At 38.9% G+C, this 22,603-nt stretch overlaps 1 protein-coding gene across 5 annotated transcripts in view; it reads left to right on the forward strand.

The window, feature by feature from the left end:
• Positions 1-22,603, forward strand: part of CPNE4 (copine 4) — a 389,988-nt gene that overhangs the window by 279,298 nt on the left and 88,087 nt on the right. For all 5 annotated transcript variants that reach the window (XM_081072347.1, XM_081072344.1, XM_081072345.1 and 2 more), the window contains exons 4-7: positions 706-777; positions 2,011-2,085; positions 3,602-3,685; positions 5,655-5,744. In XM_081072347.1, the coding sequence (XP_080928473.1) occupies positions 706-777; positions 2,011-2,085; positions 3,602-3,685; positions 5,655-5,744 (321 nt within the window). The remainder of the gene's footprint in view (positions 1-705; positions 778-2,010; positions 2,086-3,601; positions 3,686-5,654; positions 5,745-22,603) is intronic.

Raw genomic sequence — 22,603 nt, forward strand, 5'->3', positions numbered from 1 at the left:
GAGCACTGCTTTCACTTAGGGAGTCATACCCACCAGGGCCTCAATATCTTGCCACACTTCTCTTTCGAAAAAGGAAGAGAGGGGAATGGGACAGGTTCTGCTAAGAATAGCTCCTAATATAATAATGACTTTAGTTGTCATTGCACGTTGTGATTGACAATGAATCATGGAGAAGACCCCAATTACTCCTGTTGGCTTATCTGAGCATGAGTTTCCTGATGACTTACTTTATAGCTTCCTAATGAGTATATTAAAAATAGAACTCCAGAGGTAATAGGTAGAGAAGGTATATATTTAGATCTTGGGTTTCTTTTCCTCCCTGCACCCACCCCCCACTTTGCGCAGAGGTTTCAGTGCTAATTAGAGATCATTCTGAAACTGCATCTACTTTATTTTAATGTACATATCCAACATTTGCCATCTAATTTTGATATGAATTCCTCAGCAACAATTAAGCCACCTCCTAATTGACTGAATTATCTGTAATTTGTCACATTCACTCTTACATGACACACCAGAAGAGGAAAAAGGAAATAACCTATATTTAGGAGAGGTTCATGGAAAAGCCTTGGAAAATTAATGGACATCGATGTAACTTCGAGCAGTGCTGTGAATTTCCTCTACAGAATTTTGTAGAGGAAAAAGTAAAAAGTAGACCTGCAGTCGTATGACCATTATCTCCGCCTTTTGTTTTCTTTTGTGCAGATTGTTTCCCAGAGAAAGCTGTCCAAATCCTTGTTGAAGCACGGGAACACTGCTGGGAAATCCTCCATCACGGTAAGCCCTCCGTAAGCAGCCATCTGCCCACATGTAGCTGGCTGGGACAAACCAGATGCGTGGAAAGCAGACCTTCGGGCTATTGGGAATTGATGCCAAAACTGCTCAACTATTCCACTCACCTCTTTCTTTTTTCTTTCTTTCTGTTTCCTGCCAGTACAATTTCACCTTTCTACCCCTGGGGAAAAAGGGTAGAAGGATTTGAAAGTGAGACCATACACTTCTACTGAGCACTTCTGCAACTGTAATATAGGTTTTAGTGGGGGACTTGGGTTTGTCGAGCATGGACTGAATATCGAATTATCTGGGGTTTTCAAATCAGCAAAGCTACCTATCTCTGCTTCTTATTTTTTTGAGAATTAAAAATGTACTCTAATCACGTTTAGTCCAAGGTTTGGTTAGCTGCCTAAAGACCAGAGAGCCCAGCATTCAACTCTCTTCTTTAATACAATAGTTTGGAGCTATGCTGTAGCCACTAGCCACATGTGCTTCTTTAAGCTTAAATAAAATTATTTAAAATGAAAAAAAGCAGATATCCATTGCTTAGTCACACCAGCCACATATCAAGTGCTCAATAGTTACTCGTGGCAGCTATTGCATTAGTAGAGATATAGAACATTTCTGTGATTGCAGAATGTTCTATTGGGCAATGCTGGAAGTACTTCTCAATCAGATCTTAAATTTTCATATATTTTAAACGTTGACATCTTGTGTTAGAGCCTTTGAGAAAGGTAGAGAAAGTAATCTAACCAGTTAGCTGTGTGGACCTCCCCCGCCTCCCCACCTGGGGAAAAAAAAAAAGATAGAAAAAGGTACCAGAAGAATCTAAATTGCTAGGCAGGGCAAATTGCCAGGAGGCAAACTTCCTGAGTTTCTTTGAACATTCCTTTTTAACTTGAAAGTGATTGATTCATTGTTTATGGAAGTACCATCCAATGCAGTGTGACTTTTCAAGAAAGAAGCTCTTTGTAACTGCTGCTCCAAATATCTCTTCCTCCAGCTTATACCCCATGTCTCATGTTCTCAATGAAATCTAGTTATCTACTATTGTCTATTCTAGGGAGTTGCCTTGTATACCTGGAAATGCTGTGCCATGTTCACTACAGTGTGGAAAACTTCTTGCCCAAAATGTCTTTGTTAAGTTTTGGACCAAACATGAGCTGAATTTGTTCATGAATTTCTGGGCTAAGCAATCCAACCGCCACCACAGCTGATGAATGCTTTTTCCTTTAGGTGATTGCTGAGGAATTATCTGGCAATGACGACTATGTTGAACTTGCATTCAACGCACGGAAATTGGATGATAAGGTAAAGTTTTGGCATTAACCTTATTGAAGGAAGTAATAAATCCAGCATAATAAGTTTAATCAGATTTTCTCCTGCAGCTAGTTTTTTCCCTTTTAACCCACATTTTTAAACAGATCAAAGATTTCAGAGAGGTCTGCAAAGTAAGACTTCCTCCAAATTCAGACACAGTTAATGAGATGGGAAAAGGACTATAATTAAAAGAGGATCATTTTTTAAATATAAATGTCTAATCACTATGTATACCTGATGGATACCTGAAATTAATATAAAATAATATTGAATGTCTACTGTAATTGAAAAATTAAAAAAGAGGGGAAAGGTGAAGGGGAATAAGAGGTCCAAATTTCCAGGTATAAAATAAATTAGTCATGGGGATGTAATGTACAGCATGGGGAATATAGTCAATAATTCTGTGATAGCATGGTACAGTGTCAGATGGTTGCTGGACTTATCATGGTGATCACTTCTTTAGGTATATAAATGTTGAATAACTATTGCGTACACCTGAAACTAATATAATATTGTATGTTAGCTATATTTTAATAAAAATCTTAGAAAAATAAACAAATAAACAGGATAATTTTGTTACACCAAGATTTCATTTGTTCCCAAATGCCACAGGTCAGATGTGCACAGGTAAATAGGAGTTAACCCCATTGATAGGGACATTTCAAAGGAAAAGAGAAGATGCGAAAGGGAAGGAAAAATGACATTTTTTAATCACCTATATTTGCCAGGTACAAGGTTAAAAGCTTTTCATGCATTATCACACTTATTCATTCTTATAACTTCCATGCAACAGATATTATTAACCCTGTTTTAAAGGTAAGGAAATCGATTCAAAGATGAAGTAACTTGTCTAAGGCCATTCCATGCGTTAGTCAAGATAATCCAAGAAACAGACACCAAGATAGGATTAAATATGCAAGGATTTTATTCGGAGAAATGCCTGTGTAGAGAACATGGGGAGGAAGTCTGGGAGAGCTGAGCTTACCTTTAATATGTTATGTTATATTATATTATATTATATTATATTATATTATATTATATTATATTATATTAGACTGGTCTCATAATTTTTGCTCTAAAAGACGCATTAGAGCTGATGGTCCAGTTAGGTCTTATTTTCAGGGAAACACAGTCTTTAATCAGAAATTAGCAAGCATACCAAGAAGCAGAACCAAAAAACAGGTAGAAACAGACCTATAGGTGATCCAGATTCTGTAGACATCAGATACAGGCTTTACAATAACTACAATGAACATGTTTAAGACGGCAGATACATTGCTTCTCAAAGAACTGGCATTTGAATTGATCTTTGAAGAATACTTGGGATTTCAACCAAGTGCTTACTTTTCAAAGGACTTGGAGCTCAGATGCAGCTCATTCTAGCCAAGGTGGATTACAGGGATAAATAACAAAGCAGTGAAGGGTCAAATCCAGGGGCCTTTGATCCAGGGCTGAATCAGATGTGTGTGTGTGGAGGAGGGGAACAACTGACTTTTCTCTATTTTAGGATTTCTTCAGTAAATCTGACCCATTTCTGGAAATCTTTCGTATGAATGATGATGCAACTCAGCAGCTCGTGCACCGAACTGAGGTGAGAAAAGTCATCTTCAGCTCTGCATTTAATCTCCTAAACTGGTAAATTGACCATTTTTGAGAAACCCCTCACATTTCTTAATGTCTGTAGCTATTCACTCAGACATGGAGTCTTCAGTATTCTCAAGAAGACTCTTTATTCTCAACTTAGATGTTAGAAGAGAAGACCCTCTCTCACCCAAATTTTCCATTATTGACTTTCAATACAGAGAGCCAGCAGCTTATTAATAACAAAAATGTGAATCCTAGCTAACATTTAATAAGAGTGACTAGGTGCCAAGCATTGTACTAAGTGATTTTATGTACATTATTTTATCTACTTTCCACAGTAATCCCTTGGCTTGATTATTACTACCCCCATTTTACAGTTGAATAAACTGAACTTTTGGGAGGTCAAGTCACTTTCCCATTTCTCACAGATAGGGGTGGGGCTCCTGGAGTCTCATAAGAAATGTGATTATGAAGTTTTACAGTGAGTCAAGCAGTAAAGCATTGATTTTTCCTCTTTCTTACTCAACAGATACAAAATAAATACCAGGCAATATTGTTCTCTTGGAAGAAACACATGCGCTTACACACGTTCTCACACATGAGAGAGCACAGCGCACACACACACACACACACACATTTTAATTACAGAGGAAATTTCTAGTTGAAATTTTGATCTGCTATTAAGTTTTCCAAAATTGTTGCAATGAAACATCTTCACTTCTTAGCATTTTTATATAAAGGTGGGAAATTTAAATGAACTCAAACAATTTTATCTGTTTTCTTCTCACTGCCAGGATATCAGAGCACAAGACAAAGTCACACAGGAACATTGTTTTTCTACTTCAATGCATGAAGAGAAAGTTAATAATGAGCCCATGATATAATCAATAATTCATATTTAAGAAATCCAGAAGAGAGAATCACTTTTGAAATATGTTACTTAAATAGAGAATTCTTGTTACAGTGCTAAGGTTTTTACTAACTAAAGAAAAATTAATATGACAGAATTCCATTTAAGTTCATTTGTATATCCCTAGATCAGTGGTCCTCAAATTTCATGCATCAGAATCACCTACGGGAGCTTATCCGCTATCAGTAGGTCTGGGAGGAACCTAGAAATTTGCATTTTTAGCAAGTTCTCAGGTAATGCAGCTCCTGCGGATTCAGGAATCACACTTTGAATACCCCTGCCCTAGAGTCCACAATATAATCCTAGGCACAGAGCAGATATTCATACATTTTAAAACAAATTGAATTATTTGAATCATAGTGATGGCAGGATAAGATGACTCATATGGACTCTTGGGCAGTATTTAGCCAAGTTCATGATTAGTAAGCTGCTTTTAAAAGGGTTTGCCATATTATAGACTGAGTTTGTGACTGAAGATCTGAAGATCTGCCCTTTGTGTCTTCTTAGGATAGATATTGTAAATATGCTGCTGGGGTTTTTCTTCTAGCAACTTCTCTTCTGACTTACAATCTGGTCTAAATCAAGGTCACAGGTTACCAAAGACCATTCAATCCTTTAGCAGTAGAATAGAATTATCGTGCCACACCTCCACACCCACCAATAGTCTCTGCCTATGTGACCTCAATACAAGAGAATTTATGCCATAGGGCTAACAGTCCTACAGAACTGAAGATCCTTTATCAGAGGCCAGAGGCAGCTCCCCTTCATTAATCCCAACCCCTGCTGGTAGAGAAAGGGTCATTCCCAGCATCCACATACTGCACAATATTACTGACGTTATTCATGAAACGACAGCCAGGCCAGTGACCCTAGGAGTTCTGCCCACAATGACCCACTGAGTGGGTACCCTTAAAAGATTTACTACCCCAAGTTTTCATTAAGGCACCTATTCCAGACAATTGTCCTTTTCATAAGTGCCACAATGCTTCTCAAGCAGTTTTTATGTTGAAATGTGAAAATGTCAAGCATTTCCTCCCCCACCCACCACTCCTGTTTCTTTTCTTAGGTTGTGATGAATAACTTAAGCCCAGCCTGGAAATCATTCAAAGTATCGGTAAATTCTCTATGCAGTGGAGATCCAGACCGCCGGCTGAAGGTCAGAAATCTATCTCTGTCTGAGAAATGCAATTTTTATATATTTAACCCTCCTCTTTTCCCTCAAGTGAATATTGGCAAACCCAAAATTTTCTTTACCATTTAACCAAATCCCTTAGCATCTTGTTGGAAAAAGCAAGGGCTGTTTCTTCCTCTAGAGCCATTGAAGCTCATGAGAGCCCAAGATAATTCCCAATTGTGTTATATCAAGAGGCAAATCTTATGGCTTCTCAGAGACAAACTGTAGCAATAAGTTCAGGATATAGTTGGGAGTTATTAAAAACACATATATTGCTCTATCAATTATCTACTGTTGCATAACAGATTGCTCTAAAATTTAGTCACTTAAAACAATAACCATTTATTTGGCTTAAGATTCTGTGCTTTGGCAAGTCGAGCTCATCTGGAAGATTCTTCTTTTGGTCTTGCTTGGACTTCCTCAGACATTTGGGGTCAGTTGCACATCAGCAGGGTGGCTCTGCTTCTGGGGTTTACCTGGCTGTCATCTGAAATGATCGGAGTGGTTGGGCCATTTGTCTCTCACCATCTAACAAGCTGGCTCGGCCTTATACACACAGCAACCTTAGGGTTCCAAAAAAGCAAGAACAGAAACTGCAAGGTCTTTTGATGCCTAGTCTCAGAACTCATACAGGGTCATTTTCTCCACATTCTATTGGCCAAAGAAAGTCACTTCTAGATTCGAGGGTGAGGGAATAGGAGGTAGACACCACCTCTTGGTGAGAGGAGCTGCAAACTATTGAGGCCAATTTTTTCAGTGTACCACAGATGCCTTTTGAATATCACTGGAATGTGGGAGTTGGAAGAGAAGAGGCATTGTGAGAGTCAGGATGATCAAAGGAAGACAATAGGCTGAATGCCAGAAGCAAACTCCAGGAGGCATTCTTTGTGGTCCATGGTCTGGCCCTCTCTCTACCTTGGAAGTCCATGTTGTCAGTGTCCCACAGTTGATTCTACCAATTCAGGATGACTAAGTAAATTCAAGAGAGACTGGAGCCCATAAACTGAAAGGCCAATGGATTCATGATTCATGTTCAGTGAGGATCATGACCATCAAGCAGACTTAAAATTCACATTAGCTTCACCAGGCTTCACCTTTCTCCCTGTAGGCAAACCATAGAGCAGACAATGTCGGAAGGTTGCTATGATATCCTGAAAGCAGAGCCAGGGATGCTGGATGGTTAATGGCTTCAGACTCTACAATGAGAATATAGGTCCATCGGGCAGGCTAAACATTCATATTGGTCTTTCAGGGCACCCAGTCTCCTGGAAAGTGTTAGAAGGGCTCTGCCAATGTTTGTATTTTAACTTCACAGTTTTCCTCACTCGTTTGCCCCATAAGTCTTCCAATGAATATAATTATTTTGATTTGCCAATGTTGTCAATCAGATTAGAATCCTATCTGATTGGTTAGTTGTATCCTCTTTAATACGACTTCATGTATCTTTCCTTAAAACCATTCTGTGCGGGCTTTGCGGTCGTGCTCTCAGTGGACCTCCATGTTCTAGAGGAGCAACTCAGAGTTGACCCTTATATCTCCTGTAAGAGCAAAGATATTTCAAGCCTCAACTTCCACGGGAACTGCCTTTTATGCCAAAATCAGGACTCCTGGATGTTTGGGCCTTTCTTTGTAAGCTTACATGCAGGATGGCCAAGAGCTACAGCTTCAGTCAAGAGGTGGTGATTTTCTCCTAGGCTCTGAGCAGCACCATCCCACTCGCAGGCAGATAAATGGACTTTGGGGGCAGAAATCAAATACTGCCTCCATTAGCCATACATCCCCTTAGTCACGGGGAGTTATCAGTTGGTAACTGAGTTGGTATCAGTTGGTAAAAAGTGTTACCTATAATTGAATTTTTAAAAAATGCAGAAGAGGAGCCCTTCGTAGCCTTTTAAGTACTCTGCTGTCTGTAGAGGAATAAGTAGGAGTGAAGAAGATAGATAGATGATAGACGGACGATAAGAGATAGATAGGTGGGTGGGTGGGTGGATGGATGGATGGATGGATGGATGGATGGATGGATGGATAGATAGATGAGAAAGAAAGAAGAAAGGAATCAAGGAGGGAGGGAGGGAAAGAGGGAAGGAAAGAAAAGAGAAAAAGAAAATGTGTGTAAGAGAGAGCCAGAGGAGTGGAAAGGAGGAGAGGGAAGAGGAGGGGAGGGGAATGGACAGGGAGAGAGGAAGCAGCTAGGATTCTGGTTTCTCAGCAGATGCACTACTGACATTCAGATTCGGGGAGGGGGCGCTGTTCTGTGCATTGTAGGTGTTTAGCAGCATTCCAGGCTACTACATGCTATTAGTGCTCTACCCGTCAATCTTGCAGCCAAAAGTGTATGCAGATATTACTAAATGTTCCCTGGAAGGTAAAATCATTTAGACCAATGCATCAGAATTGTCAGTTACAATAAATGGCTGTGCCTTGCCCCCAGAGTTTCCGATTCAGTAGGTCTGGGGTAGGCCTGAGAATCAGTATTCTAACAAATTCCCAGGGGATGCTAATGCAGCTGGTTCTACCAGACACTTTGAGAACCTGATACAGCTCCTTCATTACAGCCTTTCCATGGCTTTGTGCCCTCATCCCACTTTCCACCACCCAGTCTCCCCTCTGACACCTTTCTCTAGCCAGCACTCCTACCTATCCTGCACTCTCCCCAGCCTTCAGGGCTTCATGCGTGCCTCTCTGCCTGGGATGCCTTCCTTATTCTGTTTTTATTTGGAAATTGTTGCTTTCCTTCGGGTCTCTCAAATCTCCTTCCACCTCCAGGAAATTTTTCCTGATCTCTTTAGCATCTGTGGGGTGTCCTCTAGCCCTCTACACCCACCCCCGTTAAAATAATTCTCAACTTATTTTAAAAACATCTGTTTACATCTCTATTTCCCCAGCAGATGACTTGTTCTTTCTGGTTTGCTCCTTCAGGGTGAGAACGCATGTTTTGTTCACCATGTATCCACGTGTCTAGCAGAATGCTTGCTTGGCACAGAGTAGATACTTGGTAATTGTTTCTAGAATGAATGGAAAGAGGAGTGAGGGAGATACTGAGAGATCAGCAGACTTTACTGTGAGGCGGTGGGAAGAGGGTCACCCACACAGGTATTCTGGAGTTTACTAGACCGTAAACCCAATATTGTCACCTGCTTACAATAACCAAATGCACCTTTCCTAAAAGCAGAGTAGACTCCCTTTATTTGTATCGATTACTGTATTGTGTTATAAGGGCCACTGTGAAATTATCATAATGCTGTCCCTAGCCAGCTTTCTCTGAAATAAAATAGCACCGTATTGGCAGGCAGCATCTCTGTCCATATGGGTGTCATTCTCCCCACTGCCAAAAATAATTAGAAAATGAATTTTTAAATTAAAAAATTTTTAAACCCTCTGTCAGGTTAGATTTTTAATCTTCGCAAAGTTTTAACAATTAGGTCTTTGTCCCAAATGAGTCTTGACGTCTTTAGTTCTCATTTATTCAAGGTCTACACAACCACCAAGTTCAAATAACCAGTTTTTTGTTTGGTTCTATTTATGTATTTCATATTCCTCTTTTGTGGAAAAATAAAAATAATATTCAAATAAGTCTTTTTCAGAAATTGATGTTTTAACTTATTTATTATGGAAATTTTCAAACATACATAAAAGTAGAATGATGATATGATAATCCCCCATACCCATCACACAGCTTCAACATTATTAACTCATGGCCAACTTTATTTCATCCACACTCCCCAATATCCATTTTCCCTCTCTGTCTCCCTACCACCGGATCATTTTGAAGCAAATCCCAGCTCAGGGTGGACTCATCCCACAAGGACAGCAAGCATAGGGCCAGGGCCCAGAATACTTTTAAGAGTCTGTGAAAATATTTTAATTTCTTTTAAAATCAGAAGAAAACAAGATTGAATAAAATATTTTAATTTTTTCTCACATCCGAAAACAATGACATTTTTAGAATTTCAAAGATCTATGATGGTGGGATGGGGCCTAGAAAGGCAAAAGTGCCTGGGGCCAACAAAAGTCATGAAGTGGCCCTGTTCCAAACATCTTATCATTTCACCCCAAAATCCTTCAGGATGAATCTCTAAGGGATAAGGAATCTTTCTATAAACGTAACCACAAACCCATTATCATATTGAAGAATATTAACTAAGCTTCCTATTAATCAACTATTCTGCCACTATTCATATGTGACTATTGTCTGTCTAATTTATTTAAAAGTTTAGTTTTGTTTTTTCGTTTTGTTTTTCAAATTGGGATGTAAACAAGGTCCAAGCATGGCATCTGACAGAAATGTCTCTGAAGTCTCTTTTAGTCTAGTTATTGCCTCTTCCCACCCGCCCCACCTCCCCCCCTTTTTTTTTGCAATGTACTTATTGAAACCAGGGTGGTTTATTCTGTAGCATTTCTCACATTCTATATTCACTACAAACAGCTGGAACTTAATCAGCTTCAGGGTCTGCTTTTTGGCAAGAATGTGTTACACGTGATGGTGCTCTGTTATCGTGTTAACAGTCACTGAAGAACATTGCCTAGATTCATCATTTCATTAGGGTTTCCAAAATGGTATCTTTTCTAATCCTATCATTTCTTCACTATTTATTATTTAGAGTTCTGTAAAGAAAGACTTTCCCTTTAACGACTATTTGGTTCTCTGAGGTGTGATTTGTACACAAAAGGCAGGGATATGATTTATTATTCCTTTTTACCAATTTTCAGAATAACAAGTTAGTTCTCTAGCATCCTCCATAGGTGACTAGTGAGGTCCTTCTGTATATTATTAAAAATTCATGGGTTTTTTTTTTAAATATACTCGAGTGTTTCGATCTATTTCAGTTATTATTATTCCTTTGAAAACATGAACTGTCTTATGTTGAACCAGTGAAAACCACTTTAAGTTGGCTCTTGAGTTCTTTTGATATAAATTTAATAGTGTTTAATAGTTTTCTTGCTTTCTGGTATGAATTTTTGAAATTCATGCATCTTGACATTGTTTTTCACCATAAGATATAGCTCTCTGTGGATGCTGAGTCATATTTTAAAGTCTTGAAATAATTCTTCTCCACAATTAAACCTCTGTTCCATAAAATATTAGGTTCATTTGTTTGATTTTGCTTTCATTGTTTAAGTATTTATTGTTACAAATTTAATTTTGTTTTAGGATTATATAAAATTTTTACTTGATTCTAAAGTTAACACTACAAAACAAGGTATATTCAGAAAAGTTTAGCTCTCATTCCTGTCTTGCGCTATTACTCTCTTCTCATATGGGTAATCATTTTATAGTACGTTTTAATACCTGGTAGAGCTAACCTCTCCCCCTTCTTTTTAAGAGTTTTCCTGGATATTTTGCTTGTTTGCTCTTTCCATGTCACTTTATAAACAATTAGTACCAGAAGAAAAGAAAACCCAGTGGTATTTTTATTGAGACCACAAAGGAAATTTCTATTAATATTGAAATACATACACGGCATGTATTTCCATTCTTTCAAGTCTCCTTTTGTGTTTTGCCAGAGTGCTTAATGTTTTTTCTGTTAGGTTTGGTATGCTTATTTATAAGTTTATGCCTAGTTAATTTCTCTCTTTCTTTCTGTCTCTCTCTCTGTCTCTCTCTTTCTTGCTATTGTAAATGGGGTCTTCCATTATACATTCAAGCTATTTTTTGTATACATAAAAGCTATTGAATTGTTTTTCTTAAATTACTATTTTATTAAGATCTATTCTTGTTTATAATAACTTTTTGTTAATTTTTGGAGTTTTTTCCAAATATATAATTTTATAATCTGGAAATATAGTTTTCCCCAACTTACTTAACTAATGCTCTAATTATTTCTCTTCTTTAATTGTATGGACCAACACATTGTTAAATAGTAGTGGAGATAGAGGGCATCTTTGTCTTATTCACCACTATAGTGGAATATCCTATAGTGTTTCCCTATTAATTCTGACAGAGATTGATTTTTTAAGGTAATGCCAAAGGTGTCAAAGGCTTAGAGCTTTCTCAGCCACATCTACCAGGTGTTAAATACTTGTGGTAGCGTTCACAAAGGATTCTTACTTGTTATAATTACCCAAGAGACAACACTGCAACATGATGGAATGTCTTCTGAACCATATAAAAGACATTGCACGATTTCCTGAATAGTTTTACGGTTGTATTTAATATTCGCTATTTAATGAAATTATTCATGATTTCTATGGCATATTTGAATCTTTCTTTCTAACCATACTGTGAGGTAGGTTCTTTCGTCTTCATTTCATTGATGAAGAAATGAGGCTCAAAACCCCATGCCAAATGCCAAATGCCAAATTGAATGCAAATGCCAAATTGAATGCTTTTTATTGAATTGTCTGCCTCTATTTTTTGTGTATTTGTTAGAAAATAAATCATCCTGATAAAGCATATATATCCCTTTGCTCTGATCCAACCAGAATGCTTACTTATCATCATTCTAATATTTAACAATAACAAGACTTGTCTATATGTAACGCAGTTCATAAAGACTAAGGAACTATCAACTATTTAACGTACCACTAAAGGAAACTATGCTCTCCATTAAACTATAACACAATGCTTTCTTATCAATGTGTGGTTGATAAGAAAGTAAATATGTGCCTCTTAGATTCTATGAAATGTGATATTCATCTTTTCCTTCGATTTGATCAAAACATTATTAATGCCCAGTACATATTCTTTAGGAGGCAATGCTGGTATTCAGAATAGAGTTTTCCAGGTTGTGTCTTAAAGAAGAAGAGAGTAAGAAGGCACCATCAGCAAGCATTTATTAATACCCTAACTCTGCCTACTGCTATGGGAAAATGCCTTGCCAGAACACAGGTAACTTGGAGACTGTCCCCGTAGAGTTTATCAGGCATCCTCCGAATATGACTGATCGAGGCTGGTTACCTTGAAGAGGGATGTAGAATGATGGGGACCAGTTGTTTCTGTATCAACCTGCCCCCATGCTTTATGGCGGAGAGAGGCTCGAGTTATTAACTGAGGTTTGTGGTGGGGTAGGTGCAGGCAGAAGGAAGTAGCAGAAGAGAAGAAGCAGGTCTCCAAAGTCAAAGCAGAGGTGATAAGGCTCCAGAGGCCATGAAGGGGTGAGAGGTACAAGTCTAAAGCAACCAGCAAATGATATTTTCTCCCATAACTCATCTTGCACATTCTTTATGCCTTCCCTCTTTTGCAGCCACGCCTGATTAATTTAAAACAGCCATGTTCATAAGTTCCCTTCTAACACCCCCAAAGTTGGATTTGTGGTGAGTCAGAAAAGTGCTCTATTGGATCGGAATCCCAGACAGTGGTCCTGGAATCTTCATTTTAACAACTTTTCTGTATAATTCTGGTGCAGGCTATTTGTCAAGCACACACTGAGAAACACTTTCTTCCTACTGATTCTCCAAATCTGACTTACTGGTACCTCTCCTAGGTAGTTCAGTATTTTATTCTGCCAGCGTACTGAAAAGCTAAGTATATATATGTGTATACATTCTGCTCTTCCTTCTTTAGGAAACACTTAACATTTGTCCTTTGGTTACATATAGCTGTTGATGTCCTCCCTTATCATGTGTGACCAGGCCATCTTAAATTGAAATTGTATTTTCTCCACAAATTCACTGTCTTGGTTTGGACTCTTTGAGCCACACTGACACAAAACTGCCAAATTGATTTGACTCCTGGTGTGTGTTCTTGGAGTTTGCTTTGGACCTTCCCCCTTTATTCCCTACCCCATGTGACGTCTAACTCCTGGACCCCTGAGTACTTCTTATTGTGTCTGGTCCTTTGGACTGAGTTGCCATACTTGTTTTCTTTTTGTTTCATCCTGATTTTCTCTAACAAACCTTATGGCTCTTATTACTTGAAAAGGAAGAAACCCCACACTAGTTCCAACCCACAGATTTCAGTCTTTGACAGTGGCCCCAATTCAGCCCAATAATTCCTCAAACCCATACAAGGGGCTTCAGTCACTAAATACCCCCCTGGTTACACCAACATTTCCTTATTCTTGGTACAAGACACAGAAAGTTGGAATTGAGGAGTCCATTGCTAAGTATGTTCAGTATTGATGGAAACTCCTGTAACAAAGAACCTAACCTTCTCAGGCAGTTGAAAGCAAGTTCACTTCTCTGTCTACCTACCTTACAATTGAAAGGGGGGAAATTAGCATGATTCATAGTCCTGTTAAGTTTTCTTGAGATCTGTTAAAGTTCAAGTGCTTTCTTTATGGCCTTCTGGACTCAAGGACTGCTGATCTTGTGCTTATCAATAGCCTAAATGTCCTGCAATTACCAGAGGATTGCAGACTTACAGAGGTGTCTCTATATTGGATCGGCCATGGGACAGGACTTCTTGAGTCCACTTAAGAAAATGGCACCTGTGAGCCCAGCAGACTGCCTCTACGAGATCTGTAATCAGTACTGCAGCCTGGAAAAGGAATAACCAGCTTAAATAGTGTTAAATCATGCAGGAATAGAGGAGGCTTCTGAGTGAGAGAAAAACTGCATAGTCTCTTAATTTTGATAGTTTTTTTCCTTTTCATTAATAGTGTCCCTCCCTTATCTTATTTTATTTTTTTTACAGATGAGGAATTTAAGACTCTGTGTTTAAGCAAATTGCTTAAGATTACATAGCTAAATAGCACAGCCTTAGTTTAAACCCAGGTCTCTTATTCTCTTTAGTCCTTTCTGTTAACTGTTAAAGGACAGCTAACATTTACTGAGCATTCACTAGCTACCAGGTACTACATGGGACCCTGCTTCAATGATCTCATTCAGCCCTGTACATATCCTAGGTTAAACAATGCTGCCGTAAGAAAGAGCTCCCATGCAATGTAAGTTTATTTCTGGCTCACATAACAACCAAAGGGGAAAACTTTCTAATCAGCCTGCCTCTCCTCCATGATGCAAGAACCCTGGTTGCTTTTATCCTGAGGATCATGTCTGCCTAGGCCCTCACTGTTATTTGCATCTAGCAGGCAGAGGGTAAAAAGTGTGGAGAAGGCTCTGTCTAGAAGTTCTGGCTGAAAACAACACTTGGCATTGCTACCTACATTCCAATGACTAAAGCTCAGTCATATGACCACACTGAACTGCAAGAGAAGCTGGGAAATGTGGGTTAGTGGGATGCCTAGAAAGAAAAGAAATTTTTGATGGCCAGCTAGTTGGCTCTTCCACAGGGAGACGCTTTTTTTTTTTTTTTCAATTACCATTGACATACACTATTGTATTAGTTTCAGATGTACAGCACAGTGGTTAGACATTTATGTAACTTACAAAGTGATCAGCTCAATACGTCTAGTACCCATCTGACACCATACATCATTATTACAATATTATTAACTACATTCCTTAAGCTGCACCTGACATTCTGTTACTGTTTTTATAATTGGCAATTTTCACTTATTAATCCCTTCCCCCTTTTCACACACCCCCAAATCCCGTCCCCCCTGGCAACCATCAGTTTGTTCTCTGTATCTATCAGTTTGTTTCTGTTTTGTTTGTTCATTTCTTTTGTTTTTTAGGTCCCACATATAAGTGAAATCATATGGTATTTGTTTTCTCTCTCTGACTTACTTCACTTAGTATAATACCCTAGATTCACACATGTTGTCACAACTGGCAAGATTTCATTCTTTTTCATTGCTAAATAATATTTCATTGTATATCTGTGCCACGTGTTCTTTTTTTTTTTTTTTAATTAGTTTCAGGTATACAAGACAAGGTAATACTTAGACATTCCTCATTTATATCCCTCACACTGTGAACCATTCATCTATTGATGGACACCTAGGTTGCTTCCATATCTTGGCTAGTGTACATAATGCTGCGGTGAAAATAAAGTTGAATATATCTTTTCAAATTAGTGTTTTAGATTTCTTAGGATAAGTACCCAGAAATAGGATTGCTAGGTCATATGGTAGTTCTATTTTGAATTTTTTGAGGAACTTCCATACTGTTTTCTATAGTGCCTGCAACGATTTACAAATCAACCAACAGTGCATGAGGGGAGGAGACGCTCTTATTATCCCCATTTTGCAGATGAAAAAACTGAGGCTCGTAATGAGGAAATAACCAAATTCACAGAGCTTGCAAGTGACATAGCCAGAATCAAGTCTGTCTGACTCTGGAACCTAAACTCTCTATCATCACTGTCCAATAAAACGTTCTGTGGTGATGGAACTGTTCTGAAACTGTGCTTTCCAAAACAGTAGCCACTACCCACATGTGGCCACAGCAGTTCTCTCCACCCTCTCCTCTCTTTCTCTTCAAGCCTCCGTTCTATTTTCAGTCCTTCCATGATGGTATCCAGTTTCTTTTTCTCCAACCACCATCCAAAGAGAAAATTTCAGCCCTTCATGTGTCAAGCCTCTGCTGCTAATGGGAGCCCTCCTGCACCCAGTCTTCAATGACTCCAAAAGGAGAGGAATGGCTCCCATACAAATGAGGTCAACAGTACGTACTGCAATGCCAAGATAGTTTTTCATCAGTGAGAATCAGGTCTGATTTCCTCAGTATCTAAGAAGAGAACACACCTTGCCAAAGCACATGCTATGTTGTTGGTGTGTGTGTGTTTGTTTGTTTGTTTGTTTGTTTCAGGAAACCATGCAATCCGGTCTTAAATTTTAAAAAAAGAATCTTGCGAGTTAGTGCTTAGTGGATATAAAGGTTTCAGTGGGGAAGGTGGAAAGCTTCTAGAGATGGATGGTGGTGGCTACACAACACTGTCAATGTACGTAATTCCCCAGAGCTATAAACTTAAAAACTTACAACTTAAGATTTTGTGTTATGTATCTTTCACCATGATTTAAAAATGTATTAAAAACAAAACCTTCTTCCTGCTCACGTGACTTGAACTTGCCCCTTGTAAAATGACTACTTGACATTATTGTTCTCAGGAGTGTTTGACTCCTGCCTACATCTAGCATTCCTTACGTAAAATGGATTTTGCTCCTTAGCAATCTTGGATAAGGGTCAGGCAGCTCCTAAGAAATTTGTGATCCCAAATTTCTCCCTCTCAGAAACCCTTGTATAGGTGGAGGGGAGCTTCTCACTTGTACCATTATGAGCAAAGAGCACAAAAGTGGCACGATCTGGCCAAACTGTTTTTTGGGAAAATTGTTTGTGGTCATGCTCTGTCTTTGACTCAGAAAATGTTTTTGAGGAAATCACCTGCCAGACAAAGTTGCTGAATGATGAAGGGGAAGGAATATTCTAAGCAGAACATCTGAGAATCCTCGGGTGCAGGTCGGTGGCATAATTCAAACTGATGGGGTTCTGGCCAAATAATGTTGCGTGCTTGTTGCTCATAGTTGTTATTTATTTAGTTGAGCCACTTCACCATTCATTGCACCACTTTGTTATCACTAAAATGGAAAAGTTGCCTCAAGATCTCAATTTTTATTTTTGCACTTTGGAAATACTGTTTTTCAACCTCGCCTTGTCAATTGGAAGATTTTCAGAAACTGGATTGACATCCCGAGAAGCCTTGACACTGAGTCAGTTTCTGTAGGGCATTCAGCGACTCTCCCACATTGTAAGCATTAAACAGGGATTTTGTTTTGTTTTGTTTTTTGTTTTTTCAATGTATTACAATCTGCAAGTCATTCTGGGCATTTCTTTCTGGAAAGTCTTTTCAAGAGAATTACCAGATAAAACATTAAGAGAGCTATCTCTTCAGAAGAAGGACACCATTTATAAAAAAGAGAGTCATTGAGGTCAAGAGGAATGTCCCTTTCTGAGGTGCTTGGCAGAACAACCCCGCAGGCCCTCCTTCTCAGGAGCTGGAGGAGGTGTCAGCAGCTTCTCCTGGAGATGGTGTTCATGAGATCCCAGCTGTCTGCCAAGTGTTGGACTTCTGGGGGGGCGGGGAGGGTCGGGGAAGCTCAGGTTTTGTCTGTGGGGAGCACATGAAACTAATGTCAGGGGACAACAGGTTGATTGACTTCACAGGAAGTGCATTACTTATTCCCTGAGAGCATATGAATTACCTTCCTTTCAGTGACCTTTAACTCACTGCAAAGGAACACTAATGCTTTGGGACCATCCCAATAATGAGAAGAAAGCTAGAATGATCATCTCCCCTACCTCCACAGATAGAGTTAGAGAGAAACAAGCTAGAGATGACTCCTCATGTTGACTACGGAAGCCACTCAGGCTGGTGTGCTCCACCCAGGGTCCCTTCTCACCTGCTGTGGTCCCAGCTTCTTTGATTATACAAGAACTCAGCTATGTGCAATCATCCAGATTTGATGGCACCTGGAAAAATTGACTCACATAAGGGGCAAATACATAAGTTAGGGGCCTAGTATATTAATTTACTAGATTCTAGTAAGTTCCCCTTTAGTTAAATAAGTTTAGTTTAATAAGTTCCCCTTTCCTGACATCTGAACACTTGTGAAACAGAATTAGCAATCCAAACATTACTTGGCGAACATGGAAATATCAAAGCAAGGGCATATGAGGAGTCTTGAGAGATTCTACTCTGGTCAGCAACTTGACAAAAAGACCCTTTGGAGAGTCTAAGTTAATAGGACATTTGCTTTTAAAAATGTGTACAATTCTAGGATTTTGTGAACTCATTAAAACTTACCTCTGTGCTGAGTCATGGTAAGTCTTGTTAAAGTATGACTTCAAAAAGTTAAAACATGACTCTCATTCAACTCTCAAACAAACATGTGTCAAAATTTTTTATTCAACTCACTCATTAATGAGGAAGTGTGGGGACAGAGCCAGGAGTGCAGTTTCCAGGCTCTTGCCCTCATGTGGAAAGGTGCTGGCTCAGGTTGTAAATGGCCATCAACTGTGATTGGATGGCCATCAGCTGTAACCAGTGAGCCATTGGCCACTAATATGACTGCCGTGGCTATGCTAGCAGCAAAATGGGGGCTAGCAAGAAGATGGTGGCTGAGCTAGCAAGCGCGGATTGCAGTTAGCACAGCGGATTGCAGCTAGCAAGTGAGGTTGGTTGGCAGAGAGAAGTGGACGGCAGGTTGCAGATAGTGCAGCTCCTGCTTCCTGTGTCTCCAGCCCAGCCGCCAGCGAGAATATAGTGGTGTGACTCCCCTATCCATGGCTCCATGGGTGTTCCTTTTTGGCCTCACCATGTCCTGCGTTCTGATGTGGGGAGCGGGAACTGAGACCCCGCCTGATACCCGTGCATGACAGGAAACCAATAAGATAAGACTGTTCTCCGAGAGCATTTTGAGGAATCGCGTTTATATAGTCTTTTTCTTTAAACAAAACTAAGATTTCTAAAATTGTTTAATGTCCTTCACAGCAATAAATCATAAACTTAAGGGTTATCTTTGCCACCAGACAGAAATCATTGCATCACGTACAAGTTTAACATGTATAACTTCACAGAGCCTGAGTTCTTAATTCATCAATATTAAATAGCAATATCAAGCAGTGGTATGTTCTTGGAGGAAAATAAGTCATCTTTGGGTAGGCTGAAACAAAGCTTCAATATACCATTGAAAGGACTTGCAGTTACACTTTTGGACTTATTGCCGTGTTGTGGGTAATTTTTCTTAATAGGCTCAAATAGCCCCCTGAATTCACCTTTCTAGAGCCTGATGTGTGCCTAAAATTTCTATTTGCCCCCCTTTGTCCCCTCTCCATCTCTGAATCGCTGGCGCATTCTTAACCTTCAAGTGTCAACTCAAAATTGAATCACTCAGAGGTACCTTCCCAGATCTTATTGTTCATACACGCACGCCTCCAGTTACTGTCCAACGCACATCCTGTTAATCTCTCTCATGGCACTTACCATCATCTGTAATCATGATGTTTGTTTACATATTTATTGTTTGTCTCATCTACTGAAACGCAAGTAACAAGGTCCAAGGGAAAGGAACTGGTTTCACTCAGCATCCTCAGCCCCTAAAATAGTGCTCGGCGTATAGTTAGATGCTTAATAGCTATCTGCTTCATGGATGGATGGATGGATGGATGGATGGATGGATGGATGGATGGAGATTATAAGTATAATATACATACATATATATGTATACATATATTATACATACATATATTATATATATATACAAACATATATTATACATATATACATACATATATTATATATATATACAAAAATGTCAAAAAATGTATACAAATAGACCTTTTGGTCAACTTTGCAGACCAAACAGCAAAAACCTCCAGAATGTCTTCCATAAGATCTAGCACATACAGAGGGTGCCAAAAAAATGTATAGACATTTTAAGAAAGGAAAACACTTTTTTAAAATTGTAGTGCTTAGTATATACTGATAACAAAAGATGAATACAAGTCACCTTTGACTTCTGCAATTACAAGAGGTGCTCAAAGTGGTTACCATCAGCAAACTTGCTTGAGTAACATGAATAACCCTTAAGATTATGATTTATTGCTGTGAAGGATATTAAACTATTTTAGAAGTCTTAGTCACTTACTCTTACCCTCACATATATTGACATTAACGTTTCATTGATTATTGCCATTGCATCATTTTTTACCTGCAACCCTTTCTTTCATTCAAGGCAAATCTAAATTCATTATGGAAATCTGTTTTCTTATGGTCGGTGTCTTGGAGAACAACCTCACAGCAGCCCATTTAACATTATAGCCTCTCCTAATAATTTAATTTTTTTTTCAATTATAGTTGACATACAATGTTATATTAGTTTCAGGGATACGACACAGTAGTTAGGCATTTATATAACTTATGAAGTGATCACCCCAATACACTCAGTACCCATCTGACACCATACTTAGTTATTACAATACTACTGACTATATTCCCCATGCTATTATACTCTACATCCCCGTGACTATTTTGTAACTACCAATGTGTACCTCTTAATCTCCTCCCCCACTTCACCCATCCTCCTAACACTGCTCCCTAATTTGACAACCATCAAAATACTCTCCATATCTATGAGCTTGTTTCTGTTTTGTTTGTTTGTTTATCCTGTTCTCTAGATTCCACATATAAGTGAAATCATATGATATTTGTCTTTATCTGACTTCCTCCACTCAGCACCATACCCTCTAGGTCCGTCCATGTTGTTGCAGATGGCAAAATTTCATTCTTTTTTATGGCTGAGTAATATGCCATTATATGTGCTACCTATTCTTTATCCATTCATCCATTGATGGACACTCAGGTTGCCACCATATCTTGGCCATTGTAAATAATGCTGCAATGCATATATGGATACACAGATTCCTATAAAGTAATGTTTTGAGACTCTTTGGATAAATACCCAGAAGTGAAATTACTGGGTCCTTCTTTGTCTCCTGTGATAGCCTTTGTTTTAAAGTCTATTTTGTCTGGCATAAGTACTGCTACTCTAGGTTTTGTTTTTGTTGTTTTTATTTGTTTCCATGTATCATTATTTTTTTCCCCTTAAATTGCAACATCTTTTCCTCCACCAGCCCTATAGGGTTATAAGAAGGAAAGAAAGGAAAGGAAGAGTCTAGATGAGGAGGAAACAAACAAGAAAGGATACTCCTTCAGGAATGAGGGGCTCGAATAAAAAGTCACAAAAAGAAGAAGCAATAGCTTGGCCTCACCTGGCTCTCACAGCATAGTTTTTGGAGGACAAAGAACCCTAAATCCTCTCAGAAAAAAAATAGGGAGGAAGGCAACCTTGTAGATTTTTAAAATGTCAGATCTTTTTCATATCACTGGCATATTTCATGGACAGGTACATTACTTCCTTCAAATTATCTCTGAAATAGCAAGGACTAAGTCTAGTACTAGGAACGATAAATCTTGCCTTACCTTTAAGCTGTGAGATTTTCAGTGGAAAAAAAATCAGGAGGGGGTGGTGAGTGAGTGAGACAAGCAGGATTCAATTAAGTCTTGGAGTGGGTGAAAGCAGAAAGGACCATCCTCTGTATCCTGATCCTCAGAACCTTTTCTATAATTTACTTGTCCTTTTTTTTTTCTCCTTTTCTTTTCCTTGGCAATTAAATGTCTACCCAAACATTGTTGTTGACCACCCAGCATGCCTGGTTGCACTGTCATTTAAAGCATTTTATTATAGCTATCCTATGAAAGAGTAACATCACTAAATGGACTTGTCAGGAAGCATTACCTCCAGTTCATCTCCCCTGCAGACCAACTGGCCCTCTTCGTAAGCTTTCTTACAATTCATTTGGGCCTGCTACTCCGAAAAAGGAAACTGACTCTTGAACGCAGGCAATCTACCAAATCACAACAGACCTTAATGACAAGTCAACACATGATCTAAAACAATATTTTCAAACTTGACAGGCATCAGATCTCCTAGAGGGCTTGTTAAAACACAGAGTTTCTGATTCTGTAGGTCTGAGGTAGAGCCTGAGAATTTGCGTTTGTCACAAGGTCCCAGGGGATGCTGACACTGCAGGTCCAGAGTTTACATGTAGAGAATCACTGGTATGGAAGAAATAGTCAAGAAACAACCTCAACAACATGCTTCCCCTAATTCACCCATCTCTACCTTAAAACTTCCCTATATCTGCACTTAACTATTTCCTTCTTTCCAAATCTAATGTATTCATCTACTCATTTCACTCTAAGTTTCTCACAGTACTCAAAGGCTCTTCCACAGATAGGCATTGATACACGTGGTTTAAAGCTAGAAGGGATCTTTGGAATCATCTAGATTCTCAATAAGGGTTTCTCAACTTCAACACCTCTGACATTTAGGCCAGATAGTTCTTTGCTGTAGGGGACTGACCTGTGCATTATAGGACATTTACCAGCATCCCTGACCTGCACCAACTACGTGCCAGTAACACACCCCTCATTGTGGCACCCCAAAATGTCTTCAGATGTTGTTAAATATCCACCTGGGGTACCAAATCACCTCCGCTTG

Source organism: Rhinolophus hipposideros (assembly GCF_964194185.1).
Source record: "Rhinolophus hipposideros genome assembly, chromosome: 14".
NCBI lineage: Eukaryota > Metazoa > Chordata > Mammalia > Chiroptera > Rhinolophidae > Rhinolophus > Rhinolophus hipposideros.